This window comes from Haliaeetus albicilla, chromosome 5 (assembly GCF_947461875.1).
Source record: "Haliaeetus albicilla chromosome 5, bHalAlb1.1, whole genome shotgun sequence".
Taxonomy (NCBI): Eukaryota; Metazoa; Chordata; class Aves; order Accipitriformes; family Accipitridae; genus Haliaeetus; species Haliaeetus albicilla.
The window spans coordinates 42,936,645-42,952,554 of NC_091487.1; the positions used below are offsets into that span (position 1 = coordinate 42,936,645).

The following is a 15,910-nucleotide window of genomic DNA, read 5'->3' on the forward strand; positions in this document are numbered from 1 at the left end:
CGTAGACGCTGTGCAAGAATAACCTGCGGGCAAGATTTGGGTCTTACTGGAAGTATTTAAAGAAATGGGATTTTAAAAAAATAGTAATCGTATCTTGTTCTGTAAGTGAACCCCAAGCCAGCACATTTATTAAGCCACTTTGAAATGGTATTAAATCTGTATCTTCCATGCCACAAGTTGTCATGGAAGAGGAAGAACGAAGTGTTAATAAAAATAACTTTCCTGACAGGTCAGCCCCACTCCATAGCAAAAGAATATATATATAATTTAAATATTATATATCACAATATAAATACGAATAACTTTCCTGTCAGGTGAATGCCACTCAGCTAAACAACTTTGTTGACATCAGTTAACAGTATAGTCGTTTTATAAAAGGCAGCCGACAGCAGTTGGTGTGCAAAATGTAAATGTTGGGCTGACTGCAGGGAGCAGGCAGACAAGCTTACTTCTGGGGCTTCAAGTAACCTTGGCTGTCACAGAATCATGGAACCTGAAGTATAAAAGGACAAACCACAATAAACTTTGTAGTAGCAGGAAAGTATTTTCATTGCTTGAAAAAAAAATAAAATTCAAACTTTGTCATCACATTAAAAACATTACATGAGAAGTAATAAACATATTTACACTTCTGTTTTGATTATAAATATACATTATATACAAAATAATGTTATAAAACGTAGAAAGTTCAGTGCTTCTGATTTTTTTTAAATTACTGAAATACTAGTCTTCAAAATAAACTACAAACAGACAAACTAAAACCCATATTATTGATTTCTGAAGGTCATCTTCAAAATGGTCCTACGTGGTCAGAGCAGAAGGTCAGTAGTGGACATTATGAAGGGGTCTTGTCTGCACAGTTCAAGGCAGTAGATGGGCTAGTCCAACAACAGGATTTACAAGGGCAGGAATATCGCTGTCCGAGAGATAGCACGGTCCAGGTTTCTTCAAAGAGATCTTGTTTCCTCCCTCCTCATTCTGCCCCACCCCATGGTCTCATCTCATTAGTATCACAGCACTTTCCACTGGGGTGTCCGGTATTATTGCTGTAAATACGTATATAAGAAAAGAGCTTCTGCACACCTCTGGTTTCCAGGGGCAGGCTTCCCCTTTTCCGTGTAGCAGTGGGTGGGTACGAAAGAAACAGGACGAGCCTAGAACCTTCTAACTCTAATCTCCACCTGTCTTGGCAGAGGGCATCTCAGTGGGTGCTTCGCCATTGGGCATTTGGAACCGGGATGAAGGACAGGAGTCGGGAGTTTTGTAACCAGGTGGAGAAATGGGGGTGGGGGGGTGGGAGTGTCACACTGCTGCTTCTCCTTCAGAAAGTAACAGCTGCAATTTTGAGACTATTTGCAGTTGAAGGTGGCACCTAATTCAGAAACACGACATAAACCCCCAAATCTGTGTCAAAATAAGGCAGGGGGGAGAGAATGAGGAAGGAGAAGAAAAAGGTAATGTCTATTCACAATTACTGGTAGTGCAAAGGGCATGAAAACAGCTGAGACAGCTCAGCATATAAACGTTCTAGGAGCTGATTGATTTTAAACGCATTTATAAGGCTTTAAATAGAGCTGGGATCACACCTCCTCCTTATCAATGGGGAAGAGGCAATACACATTCCTCATCACAACTTTTCCTTCTCGAATGTTTAAATCCACAAAAATCCTGTCCCATATTGTGGCTTGGGCCAATCAGTTCTCCAAAGCATCACCAAATGAGATGACATGTAAATTCCGTATTCCTCTTTCCTTCCTCCTCTCACCCCTTAGACAGTCTCCAGTATTTGCAGCAGGAGAGAGGAGATGCAAATAGATGTGTAGCAGGAAGTATCAACCACCCCTGCCCAATACTGTTCAGGTAACTGCAAAAAGAGCAGCCAAGTCTCTGTTTGGGCTTGTTAGATTCTCTTGACACATTTTAGGCACTTTTAAACCCAGAAAAAAATGGAGACCTCGTTTATACTGTATCCATTATCTGCATAGCAATGTGTCTTTCTTCACACCTTCCATGGCAACATCTGTGATAGTTAAGTGCCTCCTCATCTACCGGCACCTCCCATAACCAGAGTTCTGGAAAGCCAGGGGGTCTGTCCATGAGGAACTGGCCTCAGTATCTTTTAAAAACAAATTAAAACGACAACATTTTTAACCCCTCTCTCTTCCCTCTGCCTCCCCTCTTCTATAGCCAATGAGATTTCTGGTATCAAATTTCAAACAAGGGCAGTAAGAACAAAAAGGTGTATTGCATCTTTCAGTAAATTCACAGTCTGTCCAGTTCACCCAGTTCCATCCTCCGCCTGAGAGCAGCAAGTTGCATGTAATTAAAAACAGTCCAATCCAGTTCTGAATTGTAAACAATGCAGCAGGAACGTCCATCTACTGGCATTACCAAATCTGAGGTGCAAATGGGCTGATCTTCAGTCTTATACCTGTCAGGATATAAAATCATACCAGGAGTGAGAAGGAAGCACAGCATACAGACTACTGCACAACTAAGAAATTGTAATTCAAGTATGTCAAACCAAAGCAATTTAAGCCAGACATTACTGCAGTTTAACTATCAGCATTCAATGTTTCTGGCTGGGTCCAGAGACAAAGAATCACCAGCAAAAAAAAAAAAAAGTCATCTGTACGATAAGTAGCCTCTGTACCTGGACTGAGGGGAAGAATGCTTACAAATCGCGGTGTTTAACATTAGGTCTCTGTAAAAGGCATATGGTGTAGTTAAACAGCTTGTGTTCAGAAGCATTAAGTCTGAATGATGTGGAGAGAGGTTTCAGGGGCTGTCATTCTGAAAATAAAAACACTTCTGGAGATGCCTGATGTAAATCTGGGAGTCTAGCTTTGGTCAGCAAGATCTTCAAAGGAAGATATGGTATTTAGATCAGCTAATGGGAATGAAGCATCTGGCTGTCATCTTTGAAAATCCTTTCACTTAGTCTTAAACTTTTAATATTGTTGGTTGACTTGTGTTCCAGCTTGCTTTCAAGAGGAAATCTGATATCCACCCTGGCAAGGGAGACAGAGTCCTGCAGATCTGACTTCACAGATCACTGCTATATGGCACAGCAAGCTTCTCCTTCCTGGAGTCTGAAACTAGTCCTAAAGATGGCCACACTGAAGGTGGCAGGTAGTGGTTAATGTCAAAGTGCCTTTAACTTCCATTAAGCCACAGCGTCAGTAATTCTTCAGGAACTGGTTGGTTCCTCAACAGCTGCTTTTTAAAGTCTTGAAAGTTCAATGCTAGGCACTTCCTTTTTCATGTATCTGTCCTCTGACTTTTCAATGTAACATCAAAATCTAGATATGTTTATCAATAACAGCATTAACTTCTGTTAGAGGATATATAGCTGGAGCTTAAATGCCAAGAGGTTGAAACTACCTCATTACAGACTTCCTAAATGGCTGTAGTGCCTATCCACTAACACATTCAGCTACCTTCCATCTTCTGCTGAAAATCTATAGCTTTGCCTGTTTCCACAGAACACGATTATCCATTGTAGTCATGGGAAAAAAACATGGCTTTATATCAATGGGCCTATGAATGACTATTATTTCCATTTTTGCTGACTACCTGTTTATGAGGAAGTAATCCTGTAATGTGCTGAATTTTTATGGGCTGATGTTCTGTGCTTTCATCTCCCGCTGACTTATCTAAGCTCAAACTATCCGGTTTAATAAAATCAGAGCTGCTAATTTCTTTACTTTCCCCACTGTATGTTCTGTGTGGGCCACAGAAGAGAAGAGGTAAATGCTGGGAAGCATCAGGATCCCTGGAAATAGAGTAACCTTCTCAGATGCAATTCTAAAGTATAATTTACCCCTTTACTTTGTGAATTTATGCCTGTCTACCTGTGTACTTACTTACCTCTGTGGCTATGATGCACTCATTCCTTTCTTCTGTTATCACAAAAACGGACTGGTACATTGAATCCCTCGGAGAGCATATCGCTGATATCCTACATTCTGGCTTTTCACTAAGGCAGGACAGAGAGAAAAGAACGTTAGTTGACTACTGACAAGCCTGACTCTCAAAATCTACCATGAATATGGAGGGGTGGAATGAGATAGCCATGAAGGTGTGGGAGGGAAGTGCAGAGGATGAAGTTTTACATGTTCTATATGGTGGCAGGACACTATAATAGAAAAGGGGAAGTAAGGAAAAGCTACTGTCTTCCTATGTTTCTGCCATGTCCAACCTAATAGCATGCTCCTCAGATCCCTCAGTGCAACAGCCACAAGCAGATCCCAGACAAGACTTCCAGTATGTGTATCAGAAGACTGATGAGCCAGTGAATACCTGCCCTTTTCTTTTTTTGAAAAAGGGTAGTTACTTTCACTCTATCATTCTCCTTAGTAAGCAGATCACTTCACCTTCTTAATAAGCGAAATACTTATTTTTAATCACTATATGCCTTAACTGTTGTTCCACCAAGATCTACTCAGGAAGGAAAGACGCTTCTTTCTTTCACCATTGACCTTAGCCACTCTTGTTCCCCTTCACAGTACCCATACTAGCAGCACCCTGCACAAACACTCAATTGACTTAGCTAAGGCTACCACTTGGTCGTGACACACATACTCCAGTGTGAAGATTCCTGGCTTTGCTCTGGTTTGTTCTGTATATTATCTGCTCAAGGTTTCTTTCCCTCACCCCCGTATTTTCTCATCTGCTTCTAGACTGGTATGAAGATGAGGGGCCTTAAGAAAGACTAGAAGGAAGACTGCATTCTCACCTATGTAGTCGGAGGGGAGACTTTTCTCCTAAACACTTTTCACTTTTGTAATATTTCTCTTCCTGTGTCCCTCTACTTGTCAGATCTTTTACCAGATTGTAGTCCAGTTTATGATTCTTGGGTTTGTAGTTTGACTTCTCTAGCCCACAGTCCACTTCAAGGTCTTTATTTTTATTGGTGTTTTTGAGCTGGGAAGCTGGAATGAGATTGTCTTTCTGGAAGTCAGACAGGTTGTTCATTGTCTCCAAGTCCTGCTCTGGGTGCATCCTCATCTGCCTGATGACCATTGCTATCATGCAGAACAGTATGAGCAAAGCCACCAGCCCCACCCCCATGGATATAGCAATCCAGGGGACTGGTTTAGGAGGAAGCGTAACGGGCACTGAATAAACTGGCAATTCGCAACGGTTGCCCATGAAGCCAGAAGGACAGTAGCAGACAAAGTTGGCACTATAAAGTCCGCTGTAGCATGTGCCTCCATTCTCACATGGCCCAGAAGCACATTCATCTCTGGTTTTGATGTCACAGTTCCTGCCACTGTAGCCTGGCAAGCACGTGCAGGTGTAATCGTTGATCAGGTCATGACAAGTTCCCCCATTGGAACATGGGTTTCTGGCACAATCGTTGATGTTTATCTCACATTTCTGACCAGAGAAACCAGCCCGACAACGACACACACGGATCTGACCAAGGTAAAAGCAATTACCATCTGAGGAAAAAAAAGTAAAATAAAAAAAATTAGTCTGAGGTGCACTTCGCTCAGAAACCTAAACCTCTCCCCCGTTGCCCTTTTATACTATCTCAAGAAGAGGGAGGTTATTTTACAAAACAACCGCACACCTAAAAGTTCCTTCTAGTTTACCTAATTGTATCGCTGTGCCTTAAAAATATGCCCCTTTTAAATATGTAATACAGCTAATTTAATTTACTTAATTCTGCCATCTTCCCCATCACATGATAAACCTTGTGCATTCTTTTGTTGCATAGAAAATGCCAGTGAAAGTCCCACCCCCGCAGGAGACTAAAATTAGGGTAGATGTGGAATACAGTGGGGGAGAGGGACTAATGTATCAGAGGAAGAGTAGAGGTCAGATTGGATTTCTATCACTTCTGCACTGAAAAGCACAAACGAGTCAGAGACATGAGATTTTTCGATAAAATGACTCACCATTTGCACACGGGTTGCTTGTGCACCTGTCTACTTTTTTTTCACAGTTTGACCCTGTGAAGCCGAAAGGGCAAACGCAAGTGTAGCTGGCCCCTTGTTCTTTTTCCAAGCACGTGCCACCGTTAAAGCACGGAGAATCTATACACGTCAAAGCGCTGTGCTCACAGTGAGTGCCATAGTAGCCAGGGGGGCACAGGCAGTGATAACCGTTCTCCATATCCTGCAAAACACAACGTTAGGCCACCGTTATTTGATGGCACCAAATGATAGCTGCTTGCACACTTATTTTTGGTCGGCAGCGAGCGCTGTTCGGTCCCTTCTCATCCACGGTCTGATGTGACATTTGGCGAGTAAATAGGTGCAGGCTGGACTGTGAGGGATAGAGCTGTGAATCGGCCGTAGCCAGCGTGTAGGAGTAATCATGCAGCTACACAAGCAGAGCAGACGCAGTTGTAGGAAGCCTACAGGCAGCTAGACAAAAACATTACTAACACCACTACTGTCTAATGGGGTCCCCGAGGTCCTCCCAGAGCAGAATGGCATGTGTCAACCTACGCAGCTGTGATCAGGCCGTTTATCCTCAGCGTGAGAGCCCTTTTTTCTTTACAAGGGCTTACATTGCTTTGCCGTGGCTAAGTCCCACCACTCACATCATAATGAAACGGTTTCTTCTTTCCAAGTACTGTGTGTCCAAGGCCTTGGGAGAAGCAAGCTAGGGTCTTGCGCCATTAGGTTTAATCTAAACGTGCATCAGATTACATTTGATATCTATAATCGATCAGTCTTTATCAACAGGTAGAATCAATCATTGACTGTCCAAAACCACACTGAAACATGAGACTGCAGGAAACTAAAAATGCAGAACCCTGTTTCACAGAAAGTGCTTCAGCTGATTGCCCTCCTATTGTGTGACGCTACACTCCCGTAGTGGAAAGCAGAAGTTTTCTTTTACTTGCTATTAAAATACAGACTTCGTGCATTTCTGTATGAACCTTGGTTTGAGAAGCTTATTTTTTACAGATCTGCTCCCTCACCAACCTTGGATCTTGCCAGGCTCTCATAATAGCTGCCACAGAAACCTAAGGATCAGTTGACTAGTTCTAATCTAGATGATACATCTCCTCCTGTAACAGACTTCCTCCCCTGACACCTCTCGGGAAGGGTTCAGTATGATAGTTGTGAGCGTCGGTAATGAACCTGCGTACTATCGAATTCCCATTACGTTGTTACAGAACCATTTCTGAAAAGGTATACTGGGGCTTGCTTCACACAAAGACCTTACATTTAAAAAGCCCTTACCGTGCAACTACCGCCATTCCTGCATGGATTGCTGTCACACTCGCTGATCTCGTGTTCGCAGTCAACACCGGTAAAGCCAGGTTTGCATGAACACGTATAGCTGCCCTGGCCAGTGTTCATGCAAGTTGCTCCGTTTTTGCATGGTCTGTGATGAGTGCAGTAGTTCAGGTCTGCAAAGATACCAGGAGTTAGAGAAAACGTCTCTGATAGCTGGGAAAAGACATTCCTACAGAAACACTGTAGTCAACAAAAAAGACAGAATTTTCAAGGAATTATTTCGTTTTGCTATCAGTAGGAATACTGCAGATGATTATCCAGGCTATTATCAGTAATAATCAGGTGTTTCAGATTATCATTGATTTTAGATACTTCTCTATGTCCATCACTGTAATATGTGAGCTCTGAATTTTGAGAAACCTGGCAAAAATTTAACTTTCTTAGTGCTTTGGTATACTCTCCCTTTTTTGTGTGCATAAGCCCATTAGCTGCAATGGGATTTAGATGCCTAATTGCAAAATGTACTTCCTAAGTGCGTGTTCTCCGAAAGACACGCCGTGGCACTATAGACACTTTTTGCACAACATGTCACATACTAAAGCAGTGAGCCCCACCTTTAAAAGGTGTGCTCTGAGGCACCTTCTGGGGACACAGGGAGAAAATAAAGATGTTTTGGCCTGGAGATTTAAACAAACACTAGAAATCTTTATTTGTTTATTTAACATGCTCTCTTGTTATGAATATTAGTAGTTTAAACTAAATGCTCTGCCAAGCTTGATGGTCCTTTTTTTTTTTTTTTCCCTCCTTTAAATTTGAGCCAGAGGTTACGCGCATAAGTTCATAGGACATAAGTAGAAAATTTTTATTATCTCTATAAATACCATAGAGTAATTGGAATACAACTGGTTAATAGATAACTACAAGCAGAAAAAAATCTGCAGCTTTACTTTTCCTGCTTAATTCAGACTTTGCCATCTTAATCCCATAACTGTCTTGAAAACACTTAGCTTGGTTTGAGTACTTAATGATCTCAGTGCCAGCAGTGCATATATGGCCTTGAGGACATGACTGCTCAGCTGGCTCCGGTTCAGTGATTCAGTGGGTTGAATAGGTGGAAGTGGTCTGGTGTACCTTAAAATGGAACCTGTACTTTTCATTCTTGCTTACATGATTTTTCTCTCATGCTCCAGACTTATCACATGAGTTAACTTCCTTGTATGCAAAATAAGGAAGGCCCAAATGATGGTGTTTACTGCTGCTGGAAACTGTTTAGTAAATTGTTATAGTTGTGCAGGGAATAAGTTAAACTTAGCTTGAGCAGGCAGAAAACTTGCCTGTTCAATGTTCATCCAGGTTGCTGGGGTTTTTTCAAAGACAAAACCTTTTTTTGCAAGACAAAAACTGCAGCTACCAAAAAGGTTTGCTTCTTTTTGAACAAAATTACTACAAATACAGGAATTGGTACCTAAGACAGCGGCGGTACAAACTGATGCCTATGAACATGTACCTTGCGGAAATTTAATTCTAGATCCAACGGGTCAGATTCCTTAGTCCAGTACTGAGGAGTACCCAGTCTAGAGCCGTAAACACAAACTTCAGAACTAACCTTGATCACAGAAGAGGCCACCCCATCCTTCATCACATATGCACTGCCATTGTGTTTTACAAGTCCCGTGGCGGCAGCCTATATGGGGAATGCATTCATCACAGTAGCGGCCTTGCCAGCCGGGACGACAGCTAAAAGAAAAGTCAGATTAAAACATTAATGACATGGAAAAGAGTTTAAGTTTCCATTACAAGGTGACATTTTAAGTGGAGTTCGGATTGCAGTTGCTATCTACTCACATGCACTCTCCAGGCTTGTTGCAATATCCGTTCTGTTCGGTACATCCAGACAGACAGATGGCTGTAAAGAGAACATAAAAAAGCAGAAACATTTAGGTAAATACACATGGCACTACAGAATACACTTTTAAAAGGGCAAAAGCCAGCTTTTAAAAAAATACTTTGAAAAACAGTTTTGTACTTTAAAAGCTTTTTTTTTTTTTAAATTCTCAGTACGGGGAGTTCTGGAGCAGGAGGAAGTGAACAAGGAGAGCCAACATCTGACAAGTTGTCCTTTAGTTTTTCTGTTTATACAACAAACATGAACTCTTGCAACTCTCACAAGAAAGGGAGCAAGAGGAGGTGGCTTTGGCTTGTGCTAATGAAAAGCCTGAAAAAACCCAACAGGACCTCGAGCTCACAGTAAATGTTCTTACTACTGCACCGCAACACCTGTCTCATCTCCTCTGGCAGCAGGAACGGTGGAAGCATTTGTGTGGGCGAGCTACTAGCGTTTTAACGTGGAACAGGTATCGCCGACGCAGGGATATCAGCCAAGCTCCTTTCTTTCTCTGCTAGCTCGCTCTTTGCCGCGAATGCTCGCGGAGGTAAAGCATGGCATTGGTGAAGCACGGCAGCCAAAGGGGGCAAAGTCCTCAGCCTGCAACTTTCTCTCTGCAGGCGGGGAGTGGAAAGGTCAGCGTGAAAACAGGGCTCCGAGCGCCTACCGGGGGGGGAACCGGGCACAATGCTTTGCCGCAGCCTCTTCCGAGACGCCCTACGTTAAGGCCTGACCGCAAAGACAGCTGCAACCAGGGTCAGGCTGGATGTGGGGACGTGGTTTTGGGTCCCTTCGTCAAATAAGCCCCCCGGTACCTTGGGGGGGGGTGTGGGGGCTGTGTTTTCTCGAAGGCCTCTTGGGCGTCATCCCTATCCCACGCTGATGCTAACGCCCATCACAAAGCGGGTGATGTCCCTGAAGGCGCCGAGGCCCGCGAAGGCCCCATTTCGGCGGCGGGGAGCGCACCCTCCCGCCACCCCCTCCCTCCGCCTCCGCGGCGGGCACTTACGCTCGGTGCAGTACTCGCCGGTCCAACCGGGCAGGCAGGCCAAGGTGCCGTCCGCCTCGCAAACGTAGTGTCCGAAGCGGTCGTCGCGGCGTTTGCAGAGGCGGGAGCAGCTCTCGCCGTAGTAGTTCTCGCTGCAGACCACCCGGTAGGAGTAACGCAGCTGGGTGAGGGGGCCGCTCTGCACGTCCTGCGACCAGTTCTCGCCCACCGACAGCGACCGCTGGATCGACATCTGGCTGATGAGCCAGTCCTCCGAAAGAGGCCGGGAGCCTGCGGGAGAGCGGGCCCCGCGTCAGCCCCCCATCTTGGGGAACACTAACGTCCCCCCCCCCCACAAGCGCCCCCCTCCGCCGAAACCATCCCCGCTCGCATAGAGATATATATACATGTATGTACACACATATGTGTGTGTATATGTGTGTAGGTAAGGGCACGCCCCGCGTACAAAGGTGCGGGGGGGGGCGCTGACCCCGGCCGAGGGGGGGGGTTGGCCTTTGAAAGCGAAGGCTGCCGTGAAATATCCTTTTCCTCTCCGCTCAGAAAAACATCCCAAAGCCATTATTCCTTTCCAAAGGGCGGAATTCGAGCAAGGTGTAAAATACAGGAAAAGGCGGCCGGGGCTGGCTTGGCAGCCTCCCGGGTTTCTCACCGCAGCCCGCCTCGCTTTCCCACGCCAAAAATAAACCGGAGGAAACGCAATTGTGTTGGAGATTAGGCCCGGGGCAGAATCAAAGCGGCCCCTCGATGGCTATCGTGGGGGGGGGGGGGAACCGTCTCCTGACGGCGGGATAAAGCCGGTGGTGGAGTTATGGTATAAACAGCTGAGGCGGGGGCGGCCGTTAACCGCCTCGGGATGGGAGGGGGGAGGGAGGGGGACAGGGGCACGGGGGAAGGGGCGCGCGAGGGGCGCTCCCGCCGCGCAGCGGGCGCCCCCTGCCGGCGGCGGTCGGCCGTAGTCACCTTCCGGCAGGTAGTTGGCGGGCGCGTGCCAGGCCTGGATGATCAGCGAGAAGGTTCCCTGCGGGGGGGGGGAGGGGGAAGGGGAACAGGGAAAAGGGAGGGGGGGGAAAGGGAGAAACCAGCGTCAGCCCAGCGCCCCTCCACCCCGACCCCCAAACCCACCCGGCACCCCCCTCCCCGGCACTCTTCCCCGCGCTCCCCTCTCTCCCTCCTACAGACCGCGGATCCGCACCCCCCCCCCCCCTTTTAGCTCTTATTTCTCGTAATAACATCCATTAACCCAAGTGCTGGATGGGCTTTTTCATCGCTTTTTTTTTTTTTTACTTTTTTTGGCCTTTTTTTTTTTTTTTTTTCTCTTTAAAGGAAGTTCTGGAAATAAGTCTAGCAGGCGAAAGTAGTTTGTTTACACGCCAGATTAGCAGCGCGCTGCGATTCGCCTGCCCTCGCCGCCCTCCTGCCCCACCATCGCCATCGGGTTTAAAGTGGAATCTCACCGGCCACGTGAAGTTAAAGGGCAACTTAATGGGGCTGTCAAATCTCTCCGTATCCTTGATGCTGAAGGAGTTTATTCCCAGAACGGGGGTGATGATGCTGCCGAAAGTGCAGGAGCCCGGGGAGACCACTGCCTGAAAATGCTTCAAACAAACGCGAAAGAAGGTCCTGCAGTGGGGGGAGCAGGGCTTCCCGCTGGCCAGAGACCCGTGGCTGTTCACGAATTCCTGCAGCTCCAGCTGGAAGACGCCAGAGCCGGACACCCTCTGCACAAAGGGGAGACACACAAAATAGCCAAATCAGACCCTACCCCGGCTTTGCCATGCAAACTTGCTTCCATCACCCACTTTACATTTCGCGAACCCTTTTTTTTTTTTTTTTTTTTTTGCGGTGTGCGATTACCTGCTGCAAAATCACTAACAGAAACGTCAAGCCAAAGATGCGCAAGGCTGTCATCCTTGTGTTATTCAAGCTTCCAGTTCTTAGTGGGTTTAGTTTTTCCTCCTGTATTCCTCAAACGGTCCAAGCAAGCGCTTCTCGGGCGAGGGAGAAAAGAGAGGCGTCACGGCGATTCTCCTGGAGCAACCTGCTCTTCCCAATATTCCCCGAGCACCAGCAGAAATCGGAAGGTAAAATCCAGGTGTCGATCCGTCGTCCCCTTCTGGGAATTAATCCTGCAGCCGGCCGCCGACCTCTGATCGCTGTCGTCGCCTTTATAAACTCCAGAGCCGGGTGGGTTTTGCGGGAGACGCGGAGGGGAGTGCTTTAGCGTGGAACCGCTCCTCCTTTAACCGGTGCTAACAGCGCTCAGTAAATGGAAAACTTGCTTCCCTTCGAGCTGTTTATATAGTTGCCTCGCATCCTCACAAGCTCATTATGTAAACTGTCAGTCAGACTCACGGGCGATCCCTCCCCTTTTCCATCTTTCCTTTCTGGGGGAAAAAAAAAAAAAAAAAAAAAAGAACCAAATGTTGCGGAGAGCCCTCATATCCAGAATTAATACCCTGCTGCTGCCGCCGCCGCTGCCGCGCTGCCCGCCGAGGAGCCGAGCTGATTACCGACCAGCCGAGCATCTGTTGAGATATTTACGGCGCTCGCACCGGCAAGAGTTCCCTCGAAAAATCAGACGCCTCTCCACGCAGCGGCTTTCCACGGCGGCCGAACAATAGGGGATGAAATGTTTAAAAAACACCCTTGTTAGTTTGGTTGGTTGGTTGGTTGCTCCTTTCCCCCCCCCCCCTCCACCCCCGCCCGTCCTCGCCCCCGGTCGCTACCGGGACGGGGCAAAACGCTGCTCCCGGTAGCCGCGGCCGGGCCGGCGGACAGGAGCTGCCCCGACCTGGAGAAAGCTGGTCCCGGGTAGAAAGTAAAAGTAAAACGGTGATTGCCCGACAGGCGGGCACCCGGGACGGCCCCGCCGCCGCCTCCGGGGCGCAGCAGCCGCTCGCTCGGACCGGGGGGGACCCGGGGGCGGGGGGGTTTGTCCGTGCCGCAGTCCCGGCGTTATTCCTCACCCCGGCTAAGGGGGATGCGCCGAAACCCACCGAGGAAGGGGGCAAGGCGAGGCCGGGGGGGTGTTGGTGACGATGGCAGGGAAACGGGGACGGCGTTGCCCTTCCGAAACGGGTGGCAAAGGAGCGCTGAAACGAGGTGGAGGAGCCCGGCTTTCCTGCTGCCGCCCCCGGGCTCCCAAAACCACGGGCGAGGGGCAAGGGGGGAGACTCGGGAGCGGGGGCCGTGTCAAGCTGCTTTGGCAGTGGCCGGTGCCGGGCTGCGGTCTGGCGTGTGCCAGTAAAGCCCTTGGCCTGATTGCAGCGTGCGCTTATTGTTGGGTCGCGTGTCCCTCATTAAAGCCAAGCACAGAGAAGGCCTTTCATGTGGCTTTTTATTTCAGCTTGTTAAATGGATGGGAGGCCGGAGTTGGGGGGGGAGGGAGAGATAAACCCTCAGCTGTATGATAATGAGGTCTTGCCACCTTTATGCCAGCGCCCGGCTCGCAAGGCTGCGGACCTTTCCGGCGTGGATCACCTGGGGAGCAGCAGCGAGCCGCAAGCCGCCCTTCGGCCTCTCCGCTCTCCCAAAGGGTCTTTTCTTACAGCCTTAACTCCCCAGGCCAGGCTCTTTCGGGGGACGGAGGGGTGGAATAAAGAAGGAAAGCCAGGGGTCCGGCTTGCTTGGAGGCAAGGGTGCACCCCCAGCTCGATTTCCCCGGCTGGCACTGTACATTTCCAACAAAGCAGCCGATTTTCCTTGGAAACCAGCCCTGGTCCGGGATGCGGTCAGGGCCCGTGTGCAGCCAAACGCCCGGGGTCGAGCCGGAAGGGCATGGCACGGCTTCGGTGGAGAAACAGCCAAGTTTTCCATGGGGGAAAGCCACAGACACGGCCAACGCTGGCCACCATCGTGAACGGTGCCATGGCACCAATGCGGGTGGGTGTGGGTGGGTTTGGGGAGGGGACCAGGCCAGGAATTGGGGTCGCCACCAAAAGGGGATTAAAACTTCTCCTGGTCCCCGCTGCGCCAGGGAAAGCCGGAGCCAGGGAGGGGGGGGCACAAGGGCTGGCAATGTCGGGGGGCTGCACCCGGGGCTGGGTGCCCTTGGCTTGGCTCCATCCAGAGTGGCCCAGCTGTCGCCTGGGGGCTGTGGGTGCGTGTGCGTGTCCGTGTTCGTGGCCTTGGCGGGCACGGACGGGAGCTGTGTCCGTGAAGGAGATAAAGCGCAAGGCAGAAGAGGCACAGGCGAGGAGCTCTTTTGTCTCAGCCTCGTAAACAAGTGGGAAGGAGGAATGTGTCGCTGCTGATGAACTCGGAATTTTGCAGCGATCCGCCCGGCCAGATCCCGGCTTTACCAGCAGCAGCGTCAACTGTCAAAATCAAATCTGATGCTAATAGCTTCGGTACTAAATAAAATGAGAGGCCAGATAACATCAGTGCTTGATAAATGGTAATGAGTGTCTAACCTAGGGGAACAGAAGGGCTGTGGGGCTCTTTAATTCAGTATTGAAAGGCTAGCTGGGTACTGCAGGCTCTAGCAGATGTTAGTATGTGTGTGTTTTGATTTTTGACTTGTATTGGACGTTTATTAGGCTAACCAGAGCCACCCCACGCATGGCCACTTGGTCCAGGCACCATCTGGCACAAGCAGGGCGGCGTGCAAGAACAGGGCCTCGCTTTGGTGCTGAGGATCCACAGGCAGCATCTACCATATGGACCCGGAGCTAATGTAGGTTAAAGCAAGACAAGCTGATCTCTGCTTTTCACAGCTCCGCCAAACCTCCCTGCCATCCTGGCGGCGTGCACCTTGGCGGCTGGGGAAGCGCTCCCACCTCTGCCTTCCCCAAAACCTGGCAAGAGGGGTGCAAGCCCCCCAAGCGCTCCCCAGCCCGCTCAGCCGCCCTTGGGTGGCCGCGATTTTTCAAGTCAAACTTTGCACCTAGTTTTTCTTGTTCCCGGCAGGAGCAGGAGTCGCTCCGGCTCCGCACGTGTCATCCCCCCGAAACAAATATTTTCAGAAGCTCGAGTGGTGCAAAACAGGTAAAAATCCTCCTCGAAACTCCAGGGCGTTATTTTGATTGCAGCTATAAAAAGAGCCCGTGATAAAATAATAACTGGGGAATATAATAAACCACCTGCTGCATGTTGACACACAGGCACACGGAGTTCAGATTAAAAAAAAAAAAAAAGTTGCATTAATAGCATCAAACAGCTGAGCCTGAAAGTCGACTGAGAGCAGATTAGAAGCGCAACTCCCGCAAACTCTTTCCTGTGCCCAACGCACCATCCCGGGTCCCTTTGGAGACTGACAGCGGGGTGACTCTCCCCTAAGAGCCTCGGCTCATTTCGAGGGGTGCACATCCTCAGGGCGGGGGGGACCTGAGCCCGCAGAGCCCCTGGCTTTGCCGAGGGGTGCCGGGGGGGTACCCAAAGCCCCCCTGGGATGCTGGGCAGTGGCTGGCCATGCCCGGCGATGGCCACACCATCCCCCCGTCCTTTCCACCCTGCTCCCCAGCTCGCTTACCCGAGGTCAGGGCGCTTCTTACCCCCCCCCCCTTCCCCTTCGCGCCCCATTTGCTGCCGGTTTATCTCCAGGCTGGCCCGGCTCAGCATACGCGTGGCCAGGCCAAACGCATCTCGCTAACGAGACAACGTTAATTAATTCCGGGCGGGTGAAAGTTGCCAGCCTGCCCAAGCCTTACCCCCCCCCCCCCCGACCCTCCGTGCCACGCTGCCCTCCTCCGTTCCCGGGGTGAGGGGGGGGCTCACGGACACACATCCAGCTCTCCCCCCCCGTGTCCTTTCTGCCCCCCGTGTCCCGCAACTCTCAGGCCGTGGACCTCGGGAAAGAAGGTGGGGGGGGGCTGC

At 49.1% G+C, this 15,910-nt stretch overlaps 1 protein-coding gene across 2 annotated transcripts; it reads right to left on the reverse strand.

Annotated features, from left to right (window-relative positions):
* Positions 1-531: 531 nt before the first annotated feature.
* On the reverse strand, positions 532-12,491 carry DLL4 (delta like canonical Notch ligand 4). Of its 2 annotated transcripts, XM_069784454.1 has the most exons (11): positions 11,951-12,490; positions 11,551-11,814; positions 11,057-11,114; positions 10,097-10,366; positions 9,048-9,108; positions 8,809-8,939; positions 7,206-7,375; positions 5,907-6,126; positions 4,739-5,447; positions 3,871-3,979; positions 532-2,431 (listed from the first exon to the last, which is right to left on the reverse strand). In XM_069784454.1, the coding sequence occupies exons 1-11, from the start codon at positions 12,002-12,004 to the stop codon at positions 2,426-2,428; spliced, it is 2,052 nt and encodes a 683-aa protein (XP_069640555.1). In that variant the 5' UTR covers positions 12,005-12,490; the 3' UTR covers positions 532-2,425. The 2 variants fall into 2 exon arrangements, with proteins under 2 accessions (XP_069640555.1, XP_069640554.1); XM_069784453.1 differs by lacking the exon at positions 532-2,431 and having other exon boundaries at positions 2,443-3,979; positions 11,951-12,491.
* Positions 12,492-15,910: the final 3,419 nt, after the last annotated feature.